General features: G+C 55.7%; 1 protein-coding gene across 1 annotated transcript in view; it reads left to right on the top strand.

Annotated features, from left to right (window-relative positions):
- Positions 1 to 27,396, top strand: part of INPPL1 (inositol polyphosphate phosphatase like 1) — a 90,743-nt gene that overhangs the window by 25,563 nt on the left and 37,784 nt on the right. The window contains 3 exon segments of the mRNA XM_054082687.1: positions 1,683 to 1,785; positions 1,875 to 2,071; positions 15,043 to 15,160. Coding sequence (XP_053938662.1) covers positions 1,683 to 1,785; positions 1,875 to 2,071; positions 15,043 to 15,160 — 418 coding nt within the window.

Here is a 27,396-nt window from a genome sequence, read left to right on the forward strand (position 1 = left end):
TGGACTTTGGGACACTGAGATGGACTTTGGGGTCAGAGATGGACTTTGGGGACACTGAGATGGACTTTGGGGACAGAGATGGACTTTGGGGACACTGAGATGGACTTTGGGGATCAGAGATGGACTTTGGGGACAGAGATGGACTTTGGGGTCACTGAGATGGACTTTGGGGTCACTGAGATGGACTTTGGGGACAGAGATGGACTTTGGGGACACTGAGATGGATTTTGGGGACACTGAGATGGACTTTGGGGCACTGAGTTGGTCTTTGGGGACAGAGATGGACTTTGGGGACACTGAGATGGACTTTGGGGACACTGAGATGGACTTTGGGGACACTGAGATGGACTTTGGGGACTGAGATGGACTTTGGGGACAGAGATGGACTTTGGGGACAGAGATGGACTTTGGGGACACTGAGATGGACTTTGGGGACACTGAGATGGACTTTGGGGACACTGAGATGGACTTTGGGGACACTGAGATGGACTTTGGGGACAGAGATGGACTTTGGGGACACTGAGATGGACTTTGGGGACACTGAGATGGACTTTGGGGTCTGAGATGGACTTTGGGGACAGAGATGGACTTTGGGGACACTGAGATGGACTTTGGGGTCTGAGATGGACTTTGGGGACACTGAGATGGACTTTGGGGACACTGAGATGGACTTTGGGGTACATGAGATGGACTTTGGGGACCATGAGATGGACTTTGGGGTACTGAGATGGACTTTGGGGTACTGAGATGGACTTTGGGGACACTGAGATGGACTTTGGGGGACAGAGATGGACTTTGGGGACACTGAGATGGACTTTGGGGACAGAGGATGGGACTTTGGGGACACTGAGATGGACTTTGGGGACATGAGATGGACTTTGGGGACACTGAGATGGACTTTGGGGACACTGAGATGGACTTTGGGGACACTGAGATGGACTTTGGGGACACTGAGATGGACTTTGGGGTCTGAGATGGACTTTGGGGACACTGAGATGGACTTTGGGGACACTGAGATGGACTTTGGGGACACTGAGATGGACTTTGGGGACAGAGATGGACTTTGGGGGACACTGAGATGGACTTTGGGGTCTGAGATGGACTTTGGGGACACTGAGATGGACTTTGGGGACAGAGATGGACTTTGGGGACACTGAGATGGACTTTGGGGACACTGAGATGGACTTTGGGGACACTGAGATGGACTTTGGGGACACTGAGATGGACTTTGGGGACACTGAGATGGACTTTGGGGACAGAGATGGACTTTGGGGACACTGAGATGGACTTTGGGGTCAGAGATGGACTTTGGGGACACTGAGATGGACTTTGGGGACACTGAGATGGACTTTGGGGGACACTGAGATGGACTTTGGGGACACTGAGATGGACTTTGGGGACACTGAGATGGACTTTGGGGACCTGAGATGGACTTTGGGGACACTGAGATGGACTTTGGGGACACTGAGATGGACTTTGGGGTCAGAGATGGACTTTGGGGACACTGAGATGGACTTTGGGGACTGAGATGGACTTTGGGTCACTGAGATGGACTTTGGGGTCACTGAGATGGACTTTGGGGACAGAGATGGACTTTGGGGTCTGAGATGGACTTTGAGGACCAGAGATGGACTCTGTGACCCCGAGATGACCTCGGGGTCCCCCCCAATTGTCTCCCTCAGAAGCGCGAAGCTTTCTGTCAGCTCCTCCAGCTGATGAAGAACCGCCATTCCCACCAGGATGAACCCGACATGATCTCCATCTTCATCGGCACTTGGAACATGGGTGCGTCGAACCCTTGGGAGATGCCACCACCCTCACCGGAGCTCTTTAGGTCCTCCATGACCGTCTTTCTCCACCTTCTTTCCCACCAGGCAGCGTTCCTCCTCCCAAGAACATCACCTCCTGGTTCACCTCCAGAGGGTTGGGGAAGACCTTGGACGAGGCCACCGTCGCCATCCCCCACGACCTCTACGTCTTCGGCACTCAGGAGAACTCCTTGAGCGACAAAGAATGGGTGGACTTCCTCCGCGCCGCCCTCAAGGACTTCACCGACGTCGAATACCGTCCGGTATGAAGACCTCAGGGACCATCGGTGGGCTCGGAAGCGTTGGGTGATCCACTTGGGGCCTTCAGAGGGGGTTTGGGGGCCTTCAGAGGGGGTTGGGGGCCTTCAGAGGGGTTTTGGGCCTTCAGAGGTGGTTTTGGGGCCTTCAGAGGGGGTTTTGGGGCCTTCAGAGGTGGTTTTGGGGCCTTCAGAGGGGGTTTGGGGGCCTTCAGAGGAGGTTTTGAGGCCTTCAGAGGGGGTTTTGGGACGCTGTGGTGGCCGTGGTGGAGATGGGGTGGATGGTTGGTGGCCACCAGGAGCTCAGAAGCTGCGGATGCTCCACTTGGGGCCTTCAGAGGTGGTTTTTGGGGCGGTTTTGGGGGAGTTTTGGGTGGTTTTGGGGACGCTGTGGTGGCCATGGTGGAGATGGGGTGGATGGTTGGTGGCCACCAGGAGGTCGGAGGCTGCGGATGCTCCACTTGGGGCCTTCAGAGGTGGTTTTGGGTCTGTTTGGGTCAATTTTGGGTCGGTTTGAGGTGGTTTTGGGGCCTTCAGAGGTGGTTTTGGGGACGCTGTGGTGGCCGTGGTGGAGATGGGGTGGATGGTTGGTGGCCACCAGGAGGTCGGAGGCTGCGGATGCTCCACTTGGGGCCTTCAGAGGTGGTTTTGGGGCAGTTTTGGGTGGTTTTGGGGACGCTGTGGTGGCCGTGGTGGAGATGGGGTGGATGGTTGGTGGCCACCAGGAGCTCAGAAGCTGCGGATGCTCCACATGGGGCCTTCAGAGGTGGTTTTGGGGCCTTCAGAGGTGGTTTTGGGGTCTTCAGAGGGGGTTTTGAGGGCGCTGTGGTGGCCGTGGTGGAGATGGGGTGGATGGTTGGTGGCCACCAGGAGCTCGGAGGCTGCGGATGCTCCACGTGGGGCCTTCAGAGGTGGTTTTGGGGCCTTCAGAGGTGGTTTTGGGGCCTTCAGAGGTGGTTTTGGGGCCTTCAGAGGGGTTTTGGGGCCTTCAGAGGTGGTTTGGGGGCCTTCAGAGGTGGTTTTGGGGCCTTCAGAGGGGGTTTTGGGGCCTTCAGAGGTGGTTTTGGGGCCTTCAGAGGGGGTTTGGGGGCCTTCAGAGGGGGTTTTGGGGCCTTCAGAGGGGGTTTTGGGGCCTTCAGAGGTGGTTTTGGGGCCTTCAGAGGTGGTTTGGGGGCCTTCAGAGGTGGTTTTGGGGCCTTCAGAGGGGGTTTTGAGGCCTTCAGAGGTGGTTTTGGGGCCTTCAGAGGTGGTTTTGAGGCCTTCAGAGGGGGTTTTGGGGCCTTCAGAGGGGGTTTTGGGGCCTTCAGAGGTGGTTTTGGGGACGCTGTGGTGGCCGTGGTGGAGATGGGGTGGATGGTTGGTGGCCACCAGGAGCTCAGAGGCTGCGGATGCTCCACTTGGGGCCTTCAGAGGTGGTTTTGGGGCAGTTTTGGGTGGTTTTGGGGACGCTGTGGTGGCCGTGGTGGAGATGAGGTGGATGGTTGGTGGCCACCAGGAGCTCAGGAGCTGTGGAAACTCCACTTGGGGCCTTCAGAGGTGGTTTTGGGGCCTTCAGAGGTGGTTTTGGGGCCTTCAGAGGGGGTTTTGGGGACGCTGTGGTGGCCGTGGTGGAGATGGGGTGGATGGGGTTGGTGGCCACCAGGAGCTCAGGATGGCTGCGGATGCTCCACATGGGGCCTTCAGAGGTGGTTTTGGGGCCTTCAGAGAGTTGGTTTTGATGAGCTTCAGAGTTGTTTGAGGCTTTCAGAGGTGGTTTTTGGGGCCTTCAGAGGGGTTTTGGGCCTTCAGAGGGGGTTTTTGGGGCCTTCAGAGGGGGTTTTGGGGACGCTGTGGTGGCCGTGGTGGAGATGGGGTGGATGGTTGGTGGCCACCAGGAGCTCAGAAGCTGCGGATGCTCCACTTGGGGCCTTCAGAGGTGGTTTGGGGGCCTTCAGAGGGGGTTTTGGGGACGCTGTGGTGGCCGTGGTGGAGATGGGGTGGATGGTTGGTGGCCACCAGGAGCTCAGAGGCTGCGGATGCTCCACGTGGGGCCTTCAGAGGTGGTTTTGGGGCCTTCAGAGGTGGTTTTGAGGCCTTCAGAGGTGGTTTTGGGGCCTTCAGAGGTGGTTTTGGGCCTTCAGAGGGGGTTTGGGGGCCTTCAGAGGTGGTTTTGGGGCCTTCAGAGGGGGTTTTGGGGACGCTGTGGTGGCCGTGGTGGAGATGGGGTGGATGGTTGGTGGCCACCAGGAGCTCAGAAGCTGCGGATGCTCCACTTGGGGCCTTCAGAGGTGGTTTTGGGGCCTTCAGAGGGGGTTTTGGGGCCTTCAGAGGTGGTTTTGGGGACGCTGTGGTGGCCGTGGTGGAGATGGGGTGGATGGTTGGTGGCCACCAGGAGCTCAGAGGCTGCGGATGCTCCACTTGGGGCCTTCAGAGGTGGTTTTGGGGCCTTCAGAGGTGGTTTTGGGGACGCTGTGGTGGCCGTGGTGGAGATGGGGTGGATGGTTGGTGGCCACCAGGAGCTCAGAAGCTGCGGATGCTCCACTTGGGGCCTTCAGAGGTGGTTTTGGGGCCTTCAGAGGTGGTTTTGGGGCCTTCAGAGGGGGTTTGGGGGCCTTCAGAGGTGGTTTTGGGGCCTTCAGAGGTGGTTTTGAGGCCTTCAGAGGTGGTTTTGGGGCCTTCAGAGGTGTTTTGGGGCCTTCAGAGGTGGTTTTGGGGACGCTGTGGTGGCCGTGGTGGAGATGGGGTGGATGGTTGGTGGCCACCAGGAGCTCAGAAGCTGCGGATGCTCCACTTGGGGCCTTCAGAGGTGGTTTTGGGGCCTTCAGAGGTGGTTTTGGGGACGCTGTGGTGGCCGTGGTGGAGATGGGGTGGATGGTTGGTGGCCACCAGGAGATCGGAGGCTGTGGATGCTCCACTTGGGGCCTTCAGAGGTGGTTTGGGGGCCTTCAGAGGTGGTTTTGGGGCCTTCAGAGGTGGTTTTGGGGCGGTTTTGGGTGGTTTTGGGGACGCTGTGGTGGCCGTGGTGGAGATGGGGTGGATGGTTGGTGGCCACCAGGAGCTCAGGGGCTGCGGATGCTCCACTTGGGGCCTTCAGAGGTGGTTTTGGGTCAATTTTGGGCAGTTTTGGGTGGTTTTGAGGACGCTGTGGTGGCCGTGGTGGAGATGAGGTGGATGGTTGGTGGCCATCAGGAGCTCAGGAGCTGTGGATACTCCACTTGGGGCCTTCAGAGGTGGTTTTGGGGCCTTCAGAGGTGGTTTTGGGGCCTTCAGAGGCGGTTTTGGGGACGCTGTGGTGGCCGTGGTGGAGATGGGGTGGATGGTTGGTGGCCACCAGGAGCTCAGAGGCTGCGGATGCTCCACTTGGGGCCTTCAGAGGTGGTTTTGGGGCCTTCAGAGGTGGTTTTGGGGGACGCTGTGGTGGCCGTGGTGGAGATGGGGTGGATGGTTGGTGGCCACCAGGAGCTCAGAAGCTGCAGATGCTCCACTTGGGGCCTTCAGAGGTGCTTTTGGGGCCTTCAGAGGTGGTTTTGGGGCCTTCAGAGGTGCTTTTGGGGACGCTGTGGTGGCCGTGGTGGAGATGGGGTGGATGGTTGGTGGCCACCAGGAGCTCAGAAGCTGCGGGTGCTCCACTTGGGGCCTTCAGAGGTGGTTTTGGGGCCTTCAGAGGGGTTTTGGGGCCTTCAGAGGGGGTTTTGGGGCCTTCAGAGGGGGTTTTGAGGCCTTCAGAGGTGGTTTTGGGGCCTTCAGAGGGGGTTTGGGGGCCTTCAGAGGGGGTTTTGGGGCCCTCAGAGGTGGTTTGGGGGCCTTCAAGGTGGTTTGGGGCCTTCAGAGGTGGTTTTGAGGCCTTCAGAGGTGGTTTTGGGGACGCTGTGGTGGCCGTGGTGGAGATGGGGTGGATGGTTGGTGGCCACAGGAGCTCAGAAGCTGCGGATGCTCCACTTGGGGCCTTCAGAGGTGGTTTTGGGGCCTTCAGAGGTGGTTTTGGGGACGCTGTGGTGGCCGTGGTGGAGATGGGGTGGATGGTTGGTGGCCACCAGGAGCTCAGAAGCTGCGGATGCTCCACTTGGGGCCTTCAGAGGTGGTTTTGGGGCCTTCAGAGGGGGTTTTGGGGCCTTCAGAGGGGGTTTTGGGGCCTTCAGAGGGGGTTTTGGGGCCTTCAGAGGTGGTTTTGGGGCCTTCAGAGGGGGTTTGGGGGCCTTCAGAGGGGGTTTTGGGGCCTTCAGAGGTGGTTTGGGGGCCTTCAGAGGTGGTTTTGAGGCCTTCAGAGGTGGTTTTGGGGCCTTCAGAGGTGGTTTTGAGGCCTTCAGAGGTGGTTTTGGGGACACTGTGGTGGCCGTGGTGGAGATGGGGTGGATGGTTGGTGGCCACCAGGAGCTCAGAAGCTGCGGATGCTCCACTTGGGGCCTTCAGAGGTGGTTTTGGGGCCTTCAGAGGTGGTTTTGGGGACGCTGTGGTGGCCGTAGTGGAGATGGGGTGGATGGTTGGTGGCCACCAGGAGCTCAGAAGCTGCGGATGCTCCACTTGGGGCCTTCAGAGGTGGTTTTGGGGCCTTCAGAGGTGGTTTTGGGGCCTTCAGAGGGGGTTTTGGGGCCTTCAGAGGGGGTTTGGGGGCCTTCAGAGGTGGTTTTGGGGGCGGTTTTGGGTGGTTTTGGGGACGCTGTGGTGGCCGTGGTGGAGATGGGGTGGATGGTTGGTGGCCACCAGGAGCTCAGAGGCTGCAGATGCTCCACTTGGGGCCTTCAGAGGTGGTTTTGGGGCCTTCAGAGGTGGTTTTGGGGCCTTCAGAGGTGGTTTTGGGGACGCTGTGGTGGCCGTGGTGGAGATGGGGTGGATGGTTGGTGGCCACCAGGAGATCGGAGGCTGCAGATGCTCCACTTGGGGCCTTCAGAGGTGGTTTTGGGGCAGTTTTGGGTGGTTTTGGGGCTGTTTGGGTCAATTTTGGGTCGGTTTGGGGTGGTTTTGGGGAGCTTTGGGGCGGTTTTGGGTGTTTTGGGGGATTTTGGAGGGAATTTGGGTGGTTTTGGGGGATTTTGGGTCAATTTTGGGGCGGTTTTGGGCAGTTTTGGTGTTTGGGTGCTGTTTGGGTCTATTTTGGGTCGATTTTGTGTTGGTTTTGGGTGGTTTTGGGGCAGTTTTGGGTGGTTTGGGGGCTGTTTGGGTCAATTTTGGGGCAGTTTTGGGTCATTTTGGGTCAATTTTGGGGCGGTTTTGAGCAGTTTTGGGCAGTTTTGGGGCTATTTGGGTCTATTTTGGGTCGATTTTGTGTTGGTTTTGGGTGGTTTTGGGGCGATTTGGATGAATTTTGTGTCAATTTTGGGATGGGTTTAGGTGGTTTGGGGTCAATTTTGGGACAGTTTTGGGCAGTTTGGGGCAGTTTTTGGTGGTTTTGGGTCAGTTTTTGGTGGTTTTGGGCAGTTTTGGGTGGTTTTGGGGCGGTTTGGTTCCATTTTGGGTGGTTTTGGGTGGTTTTGGGGCTGTTTGGGTCAATTTTGGGTGTTTTTGGGTCGGTTTGGGTGGTTTTGGGTCAATTTTGGGTGTTTTGGGTCGGTTTTGGGCGGTTTTGGGTCAGTTTTGGTGGTTTTGGGTCATTTTTCGGTGCTTTTGGGTCGGCATTGGGGCAGTTTGGGTCGTTTTTGGGTGTTTTTTGGGCAGTTTTGGGTGGTTTTGGGTGTTTTTGGGTTGTTTTCGGGTGCTTTTGGGTGGGTGTTGGGGCGGTTTAGGTCGGGTTTAGGTGTTTTTGGGTCCATTTTGGGTGTTTTGGGGTCGATTTTGGGTGTTTTTGGGTCAATTTGGGGGTTTGGGTCCATTTTGGGTCGTTTTGGGCAGTTTTGGGTGTTTTTGGGTCTTTGGGTGCTTTTGGGTCGGCGTTGGGTCGGGTTTGGGTGTTTTGGGTCGATTTTGGGTGATTTTGGGTCAATTTTGGGTGTTTGGGTGTTTTTGTGGTTTTTGGGTGTTTTTGGTTCCATTTGGGTGGTTTTGGGTCGGTTTTGTGTCGGTTTTGGGTGTTTTGGGTCGGTTTTGGGTGGTTTTGGGTGGTTTTGGGTGGTTTTGGGTTGGTTTTGCGGCTCTTTGGGTCAATTTTGGGTCGGTTTGGGTGGATTTGGGGCTGTTTGTGTCGATTTGGGTGGGTTTGGGTCAATTTTGGGCAGTGTTGGGTGTTTTTGGGTCGATTTTGGGTTTTTGGGTGGTTTTGCGTCAGTTTGGGTCAATTTTGGGTGTTTTCGGGTCGGTTTTGTGTCGGTTTGGGGTGGTTTTGGGTCAATTTTGGATGTTTTTGGGTCGATTTTGGGCGGTTTTGGGTCGATTTTGAGTCGATTTTGTGTCGATTTCGGATGCTTTTGGGTCAATTTTGGGTGGTTTTGGGCAGTTTTGGGTGTTTTTGGGTGGTTTTGGGTCATTTTCGGGTGCTTTTGGGTGGGTGTTGGGGCGGTTTGGGTCATTTTTGGGTGTTTTTGGGTCAATTTTGGGGTCGTTTTAGGTGGTTTTGGGCAGGTTTGGGTGTTTTGGGGTCATTTTTGGGTGCTTTTGGGTCGGCGTTGGGTCGGGTTTGGGTGTTTTTGGGTCGATTTTGGGTGGGTTGGGTCGATTTTGGGTGGTTTTGGGTCAGTTTTGGGTGTTTTTGGTTCCATTTTGGGTGTTTTTGGGTCGATTTTGGGTGTTTTGGGTCAGTTTTGGGTGGTTTTGGGTCAATTTTGGGTCGGTTTTGGGTGTTTTGGGTCCATTTTGGGTGTTTTGGGTAGATTTTGGGTGTTCTTGGGTCAGTTTTGGGTGTTTTTTGGTCGGTTTTGGTTGGTTTTGGGTCGGTTTTGCGGCTCTTTGGGTCAATTTTGGGTCAATTTTGGGTCGGTTTGGTGTTTTGGGTCGATTTTGGGTCAATTTTGGGTCGGTTTGGGTTGTTTTGGGTCGATTTTGGGTGGTTTTGGGCAGTTTTGGGTGTTTTGGGGTCGATTTTGGGTCAATTTTGGGTGTTTTTGGGTGGTTTTGGGTCGATTTTGGGTCAATTTTGGGTGTTTTTGGGTGTTTTGGGGTCGATTTTGGGTCGGTTTGGGTCGGTTTGGGTCGGTTTTGGGTCAGTTTTGGGTGTTTTGGGTCAGTTTTGGGTGTTTTTGGGGGATTTTGGGTCAATTTTGGGTGTTTTTGGTGGGTGGTTTTGGGTCAATTTTGGGTGTTTTTGGGTGTTTTGGGGTCGATTTTGGGTCGGTTTGGGTCGGTTTTGGGTCAGTTTTGGGTGTTTTTTGGGTCAGTTTTGGGTGTTTTTGGGGTCGATTTTGGGTCAATTTTGGGGTTTTTGGGTGGTTTTGGGTCGATTTTGGGTCAATTTTGGGTGTTTTTGGGTGTTTTGGGGTCGATTTTGGGTCGGTTTGGGTCGGTTTTGGGTCAGTTTTGGGTCAGTTTTGGGTGTTTTTGGGTCAGTTTTGGATGTTTTGGGGTCGATTTTGGGTCAATTTTGGGTGTTTTTGGGTGGTTTTGGGTCGATTTTGGGTCAATTTGGGTGTTTTTGGGTGGTTTGGGTCGATTTTGGGTCAATTTTGGGTGTTTTTTGGGTTTTTGGGTCGATTTTGGGTCGGTTTGGGTCGGTTTGGGTCGGTTTTGGTCAGTTTTGGGTGTTTTTTGGGTCAGTTTTGGGTGTTTTTGCGGCAGTTTTGGGCAGTTTGGGTCATTTTTGGGTGTTTTTGGGTCGGTTTGGTGCTTTTGGGTCGTTTTCGCGTGCTTTTGGGTGGACTTTGGGTCAATTTTGGGTGTTTTTGTGTCGGTTTTGGGTGGTTTTGGTTCCATTTTGGCTGTTTTTGGGTCAATTTTGGTGTTTTGGGTCGATTTTGGGTGTTTTTGGTTCCATTTTGGGTGTTTTGGGGTCATTTTGGGTGCTTTGGGTCATTTTGGGTTTTTGGGTGGATTTTGGGTCGATTTTGGGTCAGTTTTGGGTCATTTTTGGGTGTTTTGGGGTCATTTTCGGATGCTTTTGGGTGGTTTTCGGATGTTTTGGGTCAATTTTGGGTCGTTTTTGGGTGTTTTTGGGTCATTTTTGGGTTTTTGGGTGGTTTTTGGGTGTTTTGGGTCGGTTTGGGGCAGTTTTGGGGCAGTTTGGGTCATTTTTGGGTGTTTTGGGGTCGTTTCGGGTGTTTTGGGTCAGTTTGGGGCAGTTTTGGGGCAGTTTGGTTCAATTTTGGGTGTTTTTGGTCGTTTCGGGTGCTTTTGGGTCGGTTTGGGGCAGTTTTGGGGCAGTTTGGGTCATTTTGGGTGTTTTTGGGTCGATTTTGGGTGGTTTGGTCAATTTTGGGTGGTTTTGGGTCAATTTTGTGTTTTCGGGTGCTTTTGGGTGTTTTGGGGTCATTTTTGGGTGTTTTTGGGTGGGTTTTCGGGTGTTTTTGGGTCGGTTGGGGGCAGTTTTTGGGGCAGTTTGGGTCATTTTTGGGTGTTTTTGGGTGGTTTGTGTGTTTTGGGTCATTTTTGTGTGTTTTTGGGTCATTTTCGGGTGCTTTTGGTCGGTTTGGGGCAGTTTTGGGTGTTTTTGGGTCGATTTTGGGTCAATTTTGGGTGGTTTTGGGTGTTTTTGGGTCGATTTTGGGTCGGTTGGGTGGTTTTGGGTCAGTTTTTGGGTGTTTTTGGGTCAGTTTTGGGCAGTTTTGGGGCAGTTTGTGTCGATTTTGGGTGGTTTTGGGTCGTTTTGGATGTTTTTGGGTCGTTTCGGGTGCTTTTTGGGGTCGGTTTGGCAGTTTGGGTGTTTTTGGGTCGATTTTGGTGGTTTTGGGTCATTTTTGTGTGTTTTTGGGTCGTTTTTGGTGCTTTGGGGTCATTTTCGGGTGGTTTTGGGTCAATTTTGGGGTTTTTGGGTCGTTTTCGGGTGCTTTTGGCTGGGCGTTGGGGCAGTTTGGGTCGTTTTTGGGTGGATTTTGGGTCGGTTTTGGTGATTTTGGGTTGTTTTCGGGTGCTTTTGGGTGGGCGTTGGGCGGTTTGGTCAGTTTGGGTGTTTTGGGTGATTTTGGGTCGTTTTTTGGTGTTTTTGGACGTTTTTTGGGTGCTTTTGGGTCGGCGTTGGGTCGGGTTTGGGTGTTTTTGAGTCGATTTTGGGTGATTTTGGGTCAATTTTGGGTGTTTTGGGGTGTTTTTGGGTCAGTCTTGGGTGTTTTGGGTCAATTTTGGGGTTTTGGGTCGGTTTTGGGTGTTTTGGGTCAGTTTTGGGGTTTTGGTTCCATTTTGGGTGTTTTTGGGTCGATTTTGGGTGTTTTGGGTCAATTTTGGGTCGGTTTTGGGTCAATTTTAGGTGTTTTTGGGTCAATTTTGGGGCGGTTTTGGGCAGTGTTGGGTGTTTTGGGTCGATTTTGGGTGTTTTGGGTCTATTTGGGTCGGTTTTGGTCAATTTTGGGTGTTTTTGGGTCGGTTTTGGCTGTTTTGGGTCAGTTTTGGGTCGTTTTGGGTGGTTTTGGGTGGTTTTGGGTGTCAGGTGTATTTTGGGTCGATTTTGGGTGTTTTTGGGTCATTCTGTGTGTTTTTGGGTCGGTTTTGGTGCTTTGTGGTCGTTTTCGGGTGTTGGGTCGGTTTGGGGCGTTTGGGTCATTTTGGGTGCTTTTGGGTGGACTTTGGGTCACTTTTGGGTGTTTTTGGGTCGGTTTTGGGTCATTTTGTGTGTTTTTGGGTCAATTTTGGGTGTTTTTGGGTCATTTTCGGATGCTTTTGGGTCGGTTGGGGGCAGAGTTTTGGGGCAGTTTGGGTCAATTTTGGGTGTTTTTGTGTGGTTTTGGGTGTTTTTGGGTCATTTTTGGGTGTTTTTTGGGTCGTTTTCGGGTGCTTTTGGGTCGATTTGGGGGCAGTTTGGGTGAATTTTGGGTTTTTTGGGTCATTTTCGGGTGCTTTTGGGTCGGTTTGGGCAGTTTTGAGGCAGTTTGGGTCAATTTTGGGGTTTTTGGGTCGTTTTCGGGTGTTTTGGGTCGGTTTGGGGCAGTTTTGGGGCAGTTTGGGTCATTTTTGAGTGATTTTGGGTCATTTTTGGGTGTTTTTGGGTTGTTTGGGGTTATTTTTGGGTGTTTTTGGGTCGTTTTTTGTGTGTTTTGGGTCATTTTTGTGTGGTTTTGGGTCATTTTTTGGGTGTTTTTTGGGTCATTTTGGGCACTTTTGGGTCGGTTGGGTCACTTTTGGGTGGTTTTGGTCGATTTTTTGGGTGTTTTTTGGGTCATTTTTGGGGGTTTGGGTCGTTTTCGGGGCTTTTGGGTCAATTTGGGTCATTTTGTGTGTTTTTGAGTCATTTTTTGGGTGGTTTTAGGTCATTTTCGGTGTTTTTGGGTCGGTTTTGGGCAGTTTTGGGGCTTTGGGTCATTTTTGGGGTTTTTGGGTGTTTTTGGGTCGATTTGGGTGGTTTTGGGTCGATTTTGGGTGTTTTGGTCAATTTTGGGTGTTTTTGGGTCGTTTCGGGTGCTTTGGGTCGGTTTGGGTCACTTTTGGGTGGTTTTGGGTCGATTTTGGGTGGTTTTGGGTCAGTTTGGGTGTTTTTTGGTCAGTTTGGGTGTTTTTTGGGTCATTTTTGGGTGGTTTTGGGTCATTTTGGGTGTTTTTGGGTCGTTTTGGGGTGCTTTTGGGGCAGTTGGTCATTTTTGGGTGTTTTTGGGTCATTTCGGGTGTTTTTGGGTCATTTTCGGTGTTTTTGGGTGGTTTTCGGGTGCTTTTGGGTCGGTTTGGGTCAATTTTGGGTGTTTTTGGGTCATTTTTGGGTGTTTTTGGGTCATTTTCGGGTGCTTTTGGGTCGGGTTTGGGTCATTTTTGGGTGTTTTTGGGTCGTTTTTGTGTGTTTTTGGGTCGATTTTGTGTGTTTTTGGGTCATTTTTGGGTGGTTTTGGGTCGTTTTCGGGTGCTTTTGGGTCAATTTTGGGTCATTTTTGTGTGTTTTTGAGTCATTTTGGGTGGTTTTAGGTCATTTTCGGGTGTTTTTGGGTCGGTTTTGGGCAGTTTGGGGGCAGTTTGGGTCATTTTTGGGTGTTTTTGGGTCGATTTTGGGTGGTTTTGGGTCGATTTTGGGTGGTTTTGGGTCGATTTTGTGTGGTTTTGGGTCAATTTTGGGTGTTTTGGGTCGTTTTCGGATGCTTTTGGGTCAATTTTGGGTCATTTTTGTGCGTTTTTGGGTCGATTTTGGGTGTTTTTGGGTCATTTTTGGGTGTTTTTGGGCTTTTTCTTTTCGGGTGCTTTTGGGTCGGTTTGGGGGCAGTTTGGGTCATTTTTGGGTGTTTTTGGGTCATTTTTGGGTCATTTTTGGGTGTTTTGGGTCGTTTTCGGGTGCTTTTGGGTCGGTTTGGGTCAATTTTGGGTGTTTTTGGGTCATTTTTGGGTGTTTTTGGGTGATTTTCGGGTGCTTTTGGGTCGGTTTGGGGCAGTTTTGGGGCAGTTTGGGTCAATTTTGGGTGTTTTTGGGTGGTTTTGGGTCGTTTTCGGGTGCTTTTGGGTCGGTTTGGGTCATTTTTGGGTGTTTTTGGGTCGTTTTCGGATGCTTTTGGGTCAATTTTGGGTCATTTTTGTGTGTTTTTGGGTCGATTTTGGGTGTTTTTGGGTCATTTTTGGGTGTTTTTGGGTCCTTTTCGGGTGCTTTTGGGTCGGTTTGGGGCAGTTTGGGTCATTTTTGGGTGTTTTTGGGTCATTTTTGGGTCATTTTTGGGTGTTTTTGGGTCGTTTTCGGGTGCTTTTGGGTCGGTTTGGGTCAATTTTGGGTGTTTTTGGGTCATTTTTGGGTGTTTTTTGGGTCATTTTCGGGTGCTTTTGGGTCGGTTTGGGGCAGTTTTGGGGCAGTTTGGGTCATTTTTGGGTGTTTTTGGGTGGTTTTGGGTTGTTTTCGGGTGCTTTTGGGTCGGTTTGGGTCATTTTTGGGTGTTTTTGGGTCGTTTTGGGTGTTTTTGGGTCATTTTCGGGTGCTTTTGGGTCGGTTTGGGCTGTTTGGGTTTTTTGGGTCGATTTTGGGTGTTTTTGGGTCATTTTTGGGTCATTTTGGGTGCTTTTGGGTCGGTTTGGGTCACTTTTGGGTGTTTTTTGGGTCGGTTTGGGGCAGTTTGGGTCATTTTTGGGTGGTTTTGGGTCATTTTCGGATGCTTTTGGGTCAATTTTGGGTCAGTTTTGGGTCATTTTGGGTCATTTTTGGGTGTTTTTGGGTCGATTTTGGGTGGTTTTGGGTCATTTTTGGGTGTTTTTGGGTCCTTTTCGGGTGCTTTTGGGTCGGTTTGGGGGCAGTTTGGGTCATTTTTGGGTGTTTTTGGGTCATTTTTGGGTCATTTTTGGGTGTTTTGGGTCGTTTTCGGGTGCTTTTGGGTCGGTTTGGGTCAATTTTGGGTGTTTTTGGGTCATTTTTGGGTGTTTTTGGGTCATTTTCGGGTGCTTTTGGGTCGGTTTGGGGCAGTTTTGGGCAGTTTGGGTCATTTTTGGGTGTTTTTGGGTGGTTTTGGGTCGTTTTCGGGTGCTTTTGGGTCGGTTTGGGTCATTTTTGGGTGTTTTTGGGTCGTTTTCGGATGCTTTTGGGTCAATTTTGGGTCATTTTTGTGCGTTTTTGGGTCGATTTTGGGTGTTTTTGGGTCATTTTTGGGTGTTTTTGGGTCCTTTTCGGGTGCTTTTGGGTCGGTTTGGGGGCAGTTTGGGTCATTTTTGGGTGTTTTTGGGTCATTTTTGGGTCATTTTTGGGTGTTTTTGGGTCGTTTTCGGGTGCTTTTGGGTCGGTTTGGGTCAATTTTGGGTGTTTTTGGGTCGATTTTGGGTGTTTTTGGGTCATTTTCGGGTGCTTTTGGGTCGGTTTGGGGCAGTTTTGGGGCAGTTTGGGTCATTTTTGGGTGTTTTTGGGTCACTTTTGGGTGTTTTTGGGTCGGTTTGGGTCAATTTTGTGTGGTTTTGGGTCGATTTTGGGTGGTTTTGGGTCATTTTTGGGTGTTTTTGGGTCATTTTTGGTCATTTTTTGTGTTTTTGGGTCATTTTCGGGTGCTTTCGGGTGGGTTTGGGGTCAGCTTTGGGGCGGTGGTGACGCGGTGGCCCCGCAGGTGGCTCTGCAGTCGCTGTGGAACATCAAAGTGGTGGTGTTGGTGAAGGCCGAGCACGAGGCGCGCATCAGCCACGTCGGCACCTCCAGCGTCAAAACCGGCATCGCCAACACCCTCGGTACCGCCTCGCCCGTCCCACCACAACCATCTCCTCATGGGTCCCACCAGGAGGTCTCAGGTCCCCATGGGTCCCACCAGAAGGTCTCAGGTCCTCATGGGTCCCACCAGAAGGTCTCAGATCCCCATAGGTCCCACCAGAAGGTCTCAGATCCTCATGGGTCCCACCAGAAGGTCTCAGATGGGTTCTCATGGGTCCCACCAGGAGGTCCCATATCCCCATGGGTCCCACCAGAAGGTCTCAGATGGGTTCTCATGGGTCCCACCAGGAGGTCTCAGGTCCCCATGGGTCCCACCAGAAGGTCTCAGGTCCCCATGGGTCCCACCAGGAGGTCTCAGATGGGTTCTCATGGGTCCCACCAGGAGTCTCAGGTCCTCATGGGTCCCACCAGGAGGTTCCATATCCCCATGGGTCCCACCAGGAGGTCTCAGATGGGTTCTCATGGGTCCCACCAGGAGGTCCCATATCACCATGGGTCCCATCAGGAGGTCATTGGTCCCACCAGAAGGTCCCAGGTCCCCATGGGTCCCACCAGGAGGTCCCAGATGGGTTCTCATGGGTCCCACCAGGAGGTCCCAATTCCTCATGGGTCCCACCAGGAGGTCCCAGATGGGTTCTCATGGGTCCCACCAGGAGGTCCCAATTCCTCATGGGTCCAACCAGGCGGTCTCAGGTCCCCGTAGGTCCCACCAGGAGCTCCTGTGTCCTCATGGGTCCCACCAGGAGGTTCCATATCCCCATGGGTCCCACCAGGAGCTCCTGTGGCCCCATAGGTCCCACCAGGAGGTCCCAGATGGGTTCTCATGGGTCCCACCAGGAGCTCCCATATCACCATGGGTCCCACCAGGAGGTCCCATATCCCCATGGGTCCCACCAGGAGGTCTCAGGTCCTCATGGGTCCCACCAGGAGCTCCTCTGTCCCCATGGGTCCCACCAGATGGTCTCAGATGGGTTCTCATGGGTCCCACCAGGAGGTCCCATATCCCCATGGGTCCCACCAGAAGGTCTCAGCTCCTCAATGGGTCCCACCAGGAGCTCCCATGTCCTCATGGATCCCATCAGGAGGTCATCAGTCCCACCAGGAGGTCTCAGGTCCCCATAGATCCCACCAGGAGGTCTCAGATCCTCATGGGTTGCACCAGAAGGTCTCAGGTCCTCATGGGTCCCACCAGGAGGTCTCAGCTCCTCATAGGTCCCCCCAGAAGCTCTCAGCTCCTCACAGGTCCCCCCAGGAGCTCCCACATCCTCACGGGGTCCCACCAGAAGCTCTCAGCTCCTCATGGGTCCCACCAGAAGGTCATCAGTCCCACCAGAAGTTCTCAGCTCCTCATAGGTCTCCCCAGGAGCTCTCAACTCCTCATGGGTCCCCCCAGGAGCTCCCACGTCCTCACGGGGTCCCACCAGAAGGTCTCAGCTCCTCATAGGTCCCACCAGGAGCTCTCAGCTCCTCACAGGTCCCACCAGGAGCTCCCACATCCTCACGGGGTCCCACCAGAAGCTCTCAGCTCCTCATTGGTCCCACCAGGAGCTTCCACGTCCTCATGGGGTCCCACCAGAAGCTCTCAGCTCCTCATAGGTCCCACCAGGAGCTCCCAATTCCCCATCAGTCCCACCAGGAGCTCCCACGTCCTCACGGGGTCCCACCAGAAGCTCTCAGCTCCTCATAGGTCCCCCCAGAAGCTCTCAGCTCCTCACAGGTCCCCCCAGGAGCTCCCACGTCCTCACGGGGTCCCACCAGAAGTTCTCAGCTCCTCATAGGTCCCTCCAGAAGCTCTCAGCTCCTCACAGGTCCCCCCAGGAGCTCCCACGTCCTCACGGGGTCCCACCAGAAGGTCTGAGGTCCTCATAGGCCCCACCAGGAGCTCCTGTGTCCCCATCAGTCCCACCAGAAGTTCTCAGCTCCTCATAGGTCCCACCAGAAGTTCTCAGCTCCTCACAGGTCCCCCCAGGAGCTCCCACATCCTCACGGGGTCCCACCAGAAGTTCTCAGCTCCTCATAGGTCCCACCAGAAGCTCTCAGCTCCTCACAGGTCCCCCCAGGAGCTCCCACGTCCTCACGGGGTCCCACCAGAAGGTCTGAGGTCCTCATAGGCCCCACCAGGAGCTCCTGTGTCCCCATCAGTCCCACCAGAAGTTCTCAGCTCCTCATAGGTCCCACCAGAAGTTCTCAGCTCCTCATGGGTCCCACCAGGAGCTCCCAATTCCCCATTGGTCCCACCAGAAGGTCCCACGTCCTCACGGGATCCCACCAGAAGTTCTCAGCTCCTCATGGGTCCCCCCAGAAGCTCCCACGTCCTCATGGGGTCCCACCAGAAGCTCTCAGCTCCTCATGGGTCCCCCCAGAAGCTCCCACGTCCTCACGGGGTCCCACCAGAAGTTCTCAGCTCCTCACAGGTCCCATCAGGAGCTCCCAATTCCTCATGGGTCCCACCAGGAGCTCCCATGTCCCCATGGGTCCTCCCAGAAGGTCTCAGCTCCTCATGGGTCCCCCCAGAAGCTCTCAGCTCCTCACAGGTCCCCCCAGGAGCTCCCAATTCCTCATGGGTCCCACCAGAAGCTCCCACGTCCTCATGGGTCCCCCCAGAAGCTCTCAGCTCCTCACAGGTCCCCCCAGGAGCTCCCACGTCCTCACGGGGTCCCACCAGAAGTTCTCAGCTCCTCGTAGGTCCCATCAGGAGCTCCCACGTCCTCATGGGGTCCCACCAGAAGCTCTCAGCTCCTCATGGGTCCCACCAGGAGCTCCCAATTCCCCATCAGTCCCACCAGAAGGTCCCACGTCCTCATGGGGTCCCACCAGAAGGTCTCAGCTCCTCACAGGTCCCCCCAGGAGCTCCCACGTCCTCACAGGGTCCCACCAGAAGGTCCCAATTCCTTATAGGTCCCACCAGAAGCTCTCAGCTCCTCATGGGTCCCACCAGGAGCTCTCAGCTCCTCACAGGGCCCCCCAGAAGCTCCCACGTCCTCACGGGGTCCCACCAGAAGCTCTCAGCTCCTCACAGGTCCCCCCAGAAGCTCTCAGCTCCTCATAGGTCCCACCAGAAGCTCTCAGCTCCTCACAGGTCCCACCAGAAGCTCTCAGCTCCTCACAGGTCCCACCAGAAGCTCTCAGCTCCTCAATGGGTCCCACCAGAAGGTCATCAGTCCCCCCAGAAGCTCTCAGCTCCTCACAGGTCCCCCCAGGAGCTCCCACGTCCTCACGGGGTCCCACCAGAAGGTCTCAGCTCCTCACAGGTCCCCCCAGGAGCTCCCACGTCCTCACAGGGTCCCACCAGAAGTTCTCAGCTCCTCATGGGTCCCACCAGAAGCTCCCAATTCCCCATTGGTCCCACCAGAAGCTCTCAGCTCCTCATGGGTCCCACCAGAAGCTCTCAGCTCCTCACAGGTCCCCCCAGGAGCTCCCACGTCCTCACGGGGTCCCACCAGAAGTTCTCAGCTCCTCATGGGTCCCACCAGAAGGTCATCAGTCCCACCAGAAGGTCTCAGCTCCTCATAGTTCCCCCCAGAAGCTCTCAGCTCCTCACAGTTTCCCCCCAGGAGCTCCCACGTCCTCACGGGTTCCCACCAGAAGTTCTCAGCTCCTCACGGGTCCCACCAGAAGCTCTCAGCTCCTCACAGGTCCCCCCAGGAGCTCCCACGTCCTCACGGGGTCCCACCAGAAGTTCTCAGCTCCTCATGGGTCCCACCAGAAGGTCATCAGTCCCCCAGAAGCTCTCAGCTCCTCACAGGTCCCCCCAGGAGCTCCCACGTCCTCACAGGGTCCCACCAGAAGTTCTCAGCTCCTCATGGGTCCCACCAGAAGCTCTCAGCTCACCACAGGTCCCCCCAGAAGCTCCCACGTCCTCACGGGGTCCCACCAGAAGTTCTCAGCTCCTCATGGGTCCCACCAGAAGGTCATCAGTCCCACCAGAAGGTCTCAGATCCTCATAGTTCCCCCCAGAAGCTCTCAGCTCCTCACAGGTCCCCCCAGGAGCTCCCACGTCCTCACAGGGTCCCACCAGAAGGTCTCAGCTCCTCATGGGTCCCACCAGAAGCTCCCAATTCCCCATTGGTCCCACCAGAAGTTCTCAGCTCCTCATGGGTCCCACCAGAAGGTCATCAGTCCCACCAGAAGTTCTCAGCTCCTCATAGGTCCCACCAGAAGCTCTCAGCTCCTCACAGGTCCCCCCAGGAGCTCCCACGTCCTCACAGGGTCCCACCAGAAGGTCTCAGCTCCTCATGGGTCCCACCAGAAGCTCCCAATTCCCCATTGGTCCCACCAGAAGCTCTCAGCTCCTCACAGTTCCCCCCAGAAGCTCTCAGCTCCTCACAGGTCCCCCCAGGAGCTCCCACGTCCTCACGGGTTCCCACCAGAAGTTCTCAGCTCCTCACAGTTTCCCCCAGGAGCTCCCACATCCTCACGGGGTCCCACCAGAAGCTCTCAGCTCCTCATGGGTCCCCCCAGAAGCTCTCAGCTCCTCATAGGTCCCACCAGGAGCTCTCAGCTCCTCACAGGTTCCCCCAGGAGCTGCCACGTCCTCACGGGGTCCCACCAGAAGTTCTCAGCTCCTCATGGGTCCCACCAGAAGGTCATCAGTCCCACCAGAAGTTCTCAGCTCCTCACAGGTCCCCCCAGAAGCTCCCACGTCCTCACGGGGTCCCACCAGAAGCTCTCAGCTCCTCACGGGTCCCACCAGGAGCTCCCACGTCCTCACGGGTTCCCCCCTGAAGCTCTCAGCTCCTCATAGGTCCCCCCAGGAGCTCTCAGCTCCTCACAGTTCCCCCAGGAGCTCCCACATCCTCACGGGGTCCCACCAGAAGCTCTCAGCTCCTCACGGGTCCCCCCAGAAGCTCTCAGCTCCTCACAGGTCCCCCCAGAAGCTCTCAGCTCCTCATAGGTCCCACCAGAAGCTCTCAGCTCCTCATAGGTCCCACCAGGAGCTCTCAGCTCCTCACAGGTCCCCCCAGGAGCTCCCACGTCCTCACGGGGTCCCACCAGAAGTTCTCAGCTCCTCACAGGTCCCCCAGAAGCTCTCAGCTCCTCACAGTTCCCCCAGAAGCTCCCACGTCCTCACGGGTTCCCACCAGAAGCTCTCAGCTCCTCACAGGTCCCCCAAAAGCTCTCAGCTCCTCGCAGGTCCCACCAGGAGCTCCCACATCCTCACGGGGTCCCACCAGAAGGTCTCAGCTCCTCGTAGGTCGCACCAGAAGCTCCCACGTCCTCACGAGGTCCCACCAGAAGCTCTCAGCTCCTCATAGTTCCCACCAGAAGGTCTCAGCTCCTCATAGGTCCCACCAGGAGCTCCCAATTCCCCATCGGTCCCACCAGAAGGTCCCACGTCCTCACGGGTTCCCACCAGAAGTTCTCAGCTCCTCATGGGTCCCCCCGAAGCTCCCACGTCCTCATGGGTCCCCAGAAGCTCTCAGCTCCTCATAGGTCCCCCCAGAAGCTCTCAGCTCCTCACAGGTCCCCCCAGGAGCTCCCACGTCCTCACGGGTTCCCCCAGAAGTTCTCAGCTCCTCATAGGTCCCCCCAGAAGCTCTCAGCTCCTCACAGTTTCCCCCAGGAGCTCCCACGTCCTCACGGGGTCCCACCAGAAGCTCTCAGCTCCTCATGGTCCCACCAGAAGGTCATCAGTCCCACCAGAAGTTCTCAGCTCCTCATTGGTCCCTCCAGGAGCTCTCAGCTCCTCACGGGTCCCCCCAGGAGCTCCCACGTCCTCACGGGTTCCCACCAGAGAAGGTCCCCACTGCTGTCCCCGCAGGCAATAAAGGCGCCGTGGGCATCTCCTTCCTCTTCAATGGGACCTCCTTGGGCTTCGTCAACTGCCACCTGACCTCGGGCGGCGAGAAGACCCCGCGGTGAGCGCCCCGAGGACCTCCTCCACCTTCTCCTCTCCTCCATCGCCACCACCACCACCACCACCACCACCATCCTTGGTCTTCTCCAGGAGGAACCAGAACTACTTGGACATCCTTCGGCTCCTGACGCTCGGGGACAAACAACTCAACGCCTTCGACATCTCCCTACGCTTCACCCACCTCTTCTGGTTTGGAGACCTCAACTACCGCCTCGATATGGACGTCCAGGTGGGACCACCAGGAGCTTCTCATGGAGGAACATCTCCATCTGAGACCTGGAGGATCTCAGGAGGCTTTTGGAGCACCGTTTGTGGTGGTTGAGGAGCTCCTCAGGCCCTGAGGTGGTGTCCAGGAGGTCCTCAAAGGCTTTTGGAGCACCGGTTGTGGTGGTTGAGGAGCTCCTCAGGCCCTGAGGTGGTCTCCATGAGGTCCTCAAAGGCTTTTGGAGCTCCACTTGTGGTGGTTGAGGAGCTCCTCAGGCCCTGAGGTGGTGTCCAGGAGGTCCTCAAAGGCTTTTGGAGCTCCGGTTGTGGTGGTTGAGGAGCTCCTCAGGCCCTGAGGTGGTGTCCAGGAGGTCCTCAAAGGCTTTTGGAGCTCCGGTTGTGGTGGTTGAGGAGCTCCTCAGGCCCTGAGGTGGTGTCCAGGAGGTCCTCAAAGGCTTTTGGAGCTCCAGTTGTGGTGGTTGAGGACCTCCTCAGGCCCTGAGGTGGCGTCCAGGAGGATCTCAAAGGCTTTTGGAGCTCCGGTTGTGGTGGTTGAGGAGCTCCTCAGGCCCTGAGGTGGTGTCCAGGAGGTCCTCAAAGGCTTTTGGAGCTCCGGTTGTGGTGGTTGAGGAGCTCCTCAGGCCCTGAGGTGGTGTCCAGGAGGTCCTCAAAGGCTTTTGGAGCTCCAGTTGTGGTGGTTGAGGACCTCCTCAGGCCCTGAGGTGGTCTCCAGGAGGTCCTCAAAGGCTTTTGGAGCTCCGGTTGTGGTGGTTGAGGAGCTCCTCAAGCCCTGAGGTGGTCTCCATGAGGTCCTCAAAGGCTTTTGGAGCTCCAATTGTGGTGGTTGAGGAGCTCCTCAGGCCCTGAGGTGGTGTCCAGGAGGTCCTCAAAGGCTTTTGGAGCTCCGGTTGTGGTGGTTGAGGAGCTCCTCAGGCCCTGAGGTGGTGTCCAGGAGGTCCTCAGAGGCTTTTGGAGCTCCGGTCGTGGTGGTTGAGGAGCTCCTCAGGCCCTGAGGTGGTGTCCATGAGGTCCTCAAAGGCTTTTGGAGCTGCTGTTGTGGTGGTTGAGGAGCTCCTCAGGCCCTGAGGTGGTGTCCAGGAGGTCCTCAAAGGCTTTTGGTGCTCCAATTGTGGTGGTTGAGGAGCTCCTCAGGCCCTGAGATGGTCTCCAGGAGGTCCTCAAAGGCTTTTGGAGCTCCGGTTGTGGTGGTTGAGGAGCTCCTCAGGCCCTGAGGTGGTGTCCATGAGGTCCTCAAAGGCTTTTGGAGCTCCACTTGTGGTGGTTGAGAAGCTCCTCAGGCCCTGAGGTGTTCTCCAGGAGGATCTCAAAGGCTTTTGGAGCTCCAGTTGTGGTGGTTGAGGAGCTCCTCAGGCCCTGAGGTGGTGTCCAGGAGGTCCTCAAAGGCTTTTGGTGCTCCAATTGTGGTGGTTGAGGAGCTCCTCAGGCCCTGAGATGGTCTCCAGGAGGTCCTCAAAGGCTTTTGGAGCTCCGGTTGTGGTGGTTGAGGAGCTCCTCAGGCCCTGAGGTGGTGTCCATGAGGTCCTCAAAGGCTTTTGGAGCTGCAGATGTGGTGGTTGAGAAGCTCCTCAGGCCCTGAGGTGTTCTCCAGGAGGATCTCAAAGGCTTTTGGAGCTCCTGTTGTGGTGGTTGAGGAGCTCCTCAGGCCCTGAGGTGGTGTCCAGGAGGTCCTCAAAGGCTTTTGGAGCTCCAGTTGTGGTGGTTGAGGAGCTCCTCAGGCCCTGAGGTGGTGTCCAGGAGGTCCTCAGAGGCTTTTGGAGCTGCAGTTGTGGTGGTTGAGGAGCTCCTCAGGCCCTGAGGTGGTCTCCATGAGGTCCTCAAAGGTTTTTGGAGCTCCGGTTGTGGTGGTTGAGGACCTCCTGAGCCCCTGAGGTGGTGTCCAGAAGGTCCTCAAAGGCTTTTGGAGCTCCGGTTGTGGTGGTTGAGGAGCTCCTCAGGCCCTGAGGTGGTGTCCAGGAGGTCCTCAAAGGCTTTTGGAGCTCCGGTTGTGGTGGTTGAGGAGCTCCTCAGGCCCTGAGGTGGTGTCCATGAGGTCCTCAAAGGCTTTTGGAGCTCCGGTTGTGGTGGTTGAGGAGCTCCTCAGGCCCTGAGGTGGTGTCCAGGAGGATCTCAGGAGGCTTTTGGAGCACCATTTGTGGTGGTTGAGGAGCTCCTCAGGCCCTGAGGTGGTGTCCAGGAAGTCCTCAAAGGCTTTTGGAGCTCCGGTTGTGGTGGTTGAGGAGCTCCTCAGGCCCTGAGGGTCTCCAGGAGGTCCTCAAAGGCTTTTGGAGCTCCGGTTGTGGTGGTTGAGGAGCTCCTCAGGCCCTGAGGTGGTGTCCAGGAGGTTCTCAAAGGCTTTTGGAGCTGCAGTTGTGGTGGTTGAGGAGCTCCTCAGGCCCTGAGGTGGTGTCCAGGAGGTCCTCAAAGGCTTTTGGAGCTGCAGTTGTGGTGGTTGAGGAGCTCCTCAGGCCCTGAGGTGGTCACCAGGAGGTCCTCAAAGGCTTTTGGAGCTGCGGTTGTGGTGGTTGAGGAGCTCCTCAGGCCCTGAGGTGGTGTCCAGGAGGTTCTCAAAGGCTTTTGGAGCTCCGGTTGTGGTGGTTGAGGAGCTCCTCAGGCCCTGAGGTGGTGTCCAGGAGGTCCTCAAAGGCTTTTGGAGCTCCAGTTGTGGTGGTTGAGGAGCTCCTCAGGCCCTGAGGTGGTCTCCATGGGTGGTGGGTGATGTCCAGGAGGTTCTCAAAGGCTTTTGGAGCTCCACTTGTGGTGGTTGAGGAGCTCCTCAGGCCCTGAGGTGATCTCCAGGAGGTCCTCAAAGGCTTTTGGAGCTCCGGTTGTGGTGGTTGAGGAGCTCCTCAGGCCCTGAGGTGGTGTCCAGGAGGTCCTCAGAGGCTTTTGGAGCTGCAGTTGTGGTGGTTGAGGAGCTCCTCAGGCCCTGAGGTGGTCTCCATGAGGTCCTCAAAGGTTTTGGAGCTCCGGTTGTGGTGGTTGAGGACCTCCTGAGCCCCTGAGGTGGTGTCCAGAAGGTCCTCAAAGGCTTTTGGAGCTCCGGTTGTGGTGGTTGAGGAGCTCCTCAGGCCTGAGGTGGTGTCCAGGAGGTCCTCAAAGGCTTTTGGAGCTCCGGTTGTGGTGGTTGAGGAGCTCCTCAGCCCTGAGGTGGTGTCCATGAGGTCCTCAAAGGCTTTTGGAGCTCCGGTTGTGTGGTGGTTGAGGAGCTCCTCAGGCCCTGAGGTGGTGTCCAGGAGGATCTCAGGAGGCTTTTGGAGCACCATTTGTGGTGGTTGAGGAGCTCCTCAGGCCCTGAGGTGGTGTCCAGGAAGTCCTCAAAGGCTTTTGGAGCTCCGGTTGTGGTGGTTGAGGAGCTCCTCAGGCCCTGAGGTGGTCTCCAGGAGGTCCTCAAAGGCTTTTGGAGCTCCGGTTGTGGTGGTTGAGGAGCTCCTCAGGCCCTGAGGTGGTGTCCAGGAGTTCTCAAAGGCTTTTGGAGCTGCAGTTGTGGTGGTTGAGGAGCTCCTCAGGCCCTGAGGTGGTGTCCAGGAGGTCCTCAAAGGCTTTTGGAGCTGCAGTTGTGGTGGTTGAGGAGCTCCTCAGGCCCTGAGGTGGTCACCAGGAGGTCCTCAAAGGCTTTTGGAGCTGCGGTTGTGGTGGTTGAGGAGCTCCTCAGGCCCTGAGGTGGTGTCCAGGAGGTTCTCAAAGGCTTTTGGAGCTCCGGTTGTGGTGGTTGAGGAGCTCCTCAGGCCCTGAGGTGGTGTCCAGGAGGTCCTCAAAGGCTTTTGGAGCTCCAGTTGTGGTGGTTGAGGAGCTCCTCAGGCCCTGAGGTGGTCTCCATGGGTGGTGGTGATGTCCAGGAGGTTCTCAAAGGCTTTTGGAGCTCCACTTGTGGTGGTTGAGGAGCTCCTCAGGCCCTGAGGTGATCTCCAGGAGGTCCTCAAAGGCTTTTGGAGCTCCGGTTGTGGTGGTTGAGGAGCTCCTCAGGCCCTGAGGTGGTGTCCAGGAGGATCTCAAAGGCTTTTGGAGCTCCAATTGTGGTGGTTGAGGAGCTCCTCAGGCCCTGAGGTGGTCTCCAGGAGGTCCTCAAAGGCTTTTGAAGCTCCGGTTGTGGTGGTTGAGGAGCTCCTCAGGCCCTGAGGTGGTCTCCATGAGGTCCTCAAAGGCTTTTGGAGCTCCAATTGTGGTGGTTGAGGAGCTCCTCAGGCCCTGAGGTGGTGTCCAGGAGGTCCTCAAAGGCTTTTGGAGCTCCAGTTGTGGTGGTTGAGAAGCTCCTCAGCCTGAGGTGGTGTCCAGGAGGTCCTCAAAGGCTTTTGGAGCTCCGGTTGGGTGGTTGAGGAGCTCCTCAGGCCCTGAGGTGGTCTCCAGGAGGACCTCAAAGGCTTTTGGAGCTCCGGTTGTGGTGGTTGAGGAGCTCCTCAGGCCCTGAGGTGGTGTCCAGGAGGTTCTCAAAGGCTTTTGGAGCTCCAATTGTGGTGGTTGAGGAGCTCCTCAGGCCCTGAGGTGGTGTCCAGGAGGAACTCAAAGGCTTTTGGAGCTCCGGTTGTGGTGGTTGAGGAGCTCCTCAGGCCCTGAGGTGGTCTCCAGGAGGTCCTCAAAGGCTTTTGGAGCTCCGGTTGTGGTGGTTGAGGAGCTCCTCAGGCCCTGAGGTGGTGTCCATGAGGTCCTCATAGGCTTTTGGAGCTCCGGTTGTGGTGGTTGAGGAGCTCCTCAGGCCCTGAGGTGGTCTCCAGGAGGTCCTCAAAGGCTTTTGGAGCTCCGGTTGTGGTGGTTGAGGAGCTCCTCAGGCCCTGAGGTGGTGTCCATGAGGTCCTCAAAGGCTTTTGGAGCTCCGGTTGTGGGGTTGAGGAGCTCCTCAGGCCCTGAGGTGATGTCCATGAGGTCCTCAAAGGCTTTGGAGCTCCGGTTGTGGTGGTTGAGGAGCTCCTCAGGCCCTGAGGTGGTCTCCAGGAGGTCCTCAAAGGCTTTTGGAGCTCTGGTTGGTGGTGTGAGGAGCTCCTCAGGCCCTGAGGTGGGTCCAGGAGGTCCTCAAAGGCTTTTGGAGCTCCGGTTGTGGTGGTTGAGGAGCTCCTCAGGCCCTGAGGTGGTCTCCATGAGGATCTCAAAGGCTTTTGGAGCTGCAGTTGTGGTGGTTGAGGAGCTCCTCAGGCTCTGAGGTGGTGTCCAGGAGGTTCTCAAAGGCTTTTGGAGCTCCGGTTGTGGTGGTTGAGGAGCTCCTCAGGCCCTGAGGTGGCGTCCAGGAGGATCTCAAAGGCTTTTGGAGCTCCGTTGTGGTGGTTGAAGAGCTCCTCAGGCAATGAGGTGGTCCCAATGAGGTCCTCAAAGGCTTTTGGAGCTCCGGTTGTGGTGGTTGAGGAGCTCCTCAGGCCCTGAGGTGGTGTCCATGAGGTCCTCAAAGGCTTTTGGAGCTCCGGTTGTGGTGGTTGAGGAGCTCCTCAGGCCCTGAGTGGTGTCCAGGAGGTCCTCAAAGGCTTTTGGAGCACCATTTGTGGTGGTTGAGGAGCTCCTCAGGCCCTGAGGTGGTGTCCATGAGGTCCTCAAAGGCTTTTGGTGCTGCAGTTGTGGTGGTTGAGGAGCTCCTCAGGCCCTGAGGTGGTGTCCAGGAGGTCCTCAAAGGCTTTTGGAGCTGCAGTTGTGGGTTGAGGAGCTCCTCAGGCCCTGAGGTGGTCTCCAGGAGGTCCTCAAAGGCTTTTGGAGCTCCAGTTGTGGTGGTTGAGGAGCTCCTCAGGCCCTGATGTGGTGTCCAGGAGGATCTCAAAGGCTTTTGGAGCTGCAGTTGTGGTGGTTGAGGAGCTCCTCAGGCCCTGAGGTGGTCTCCAGGAGGTCCTCAAAGGCTTTTGGAGCTCCGGTTGTGGTTGAGGAGCTCCTCAGGCCCTGAGGTGGTGTCCATGAGGTCCTCAAAGGCTTTTGGAGCTGCAGTTGTGGTGGTTGAGGAGCTCCTCAGGCCTGAGGTGGTGTCCAGGAGGTCCTCAAAGGCTTTTGGAGCTCCGGTTGTGGTGGTTGAGGAGCTCCTCAGGCCCTGAGGTGGTCTCCATGAGGTCCTCAAAGGCTTTTGGAGCTCCGGTTGTGGTGGTTGAGGAGCTCCTCAGGCCCTGAGGTGTGTGTCCATGAGGTCCTCAAAGGCTTTTGGAGCTCAGTTGTGGTGGTTGAGGAGCTCCTCAGGCCCTGAGGTGGTGTCCAGGAGGATCTCAAAGGCTTTTGGAGCTCCGGTTGTGGTGG

The sequence above is a fragment of the Cuculus canorus genome, chromosome 1, assembly GCF_017976375.1.
Source record: "Cuculus canorus isolate bCucCan1 chromosome 1, bCucCan1.pri, whole genome shotgun sequence".
Lineage (NCBI taxonomy): Eukaryota > Metazoa > Chordata > Aves > Cuculiformes > Cuculidae > Cuculus > Cuculus canorus.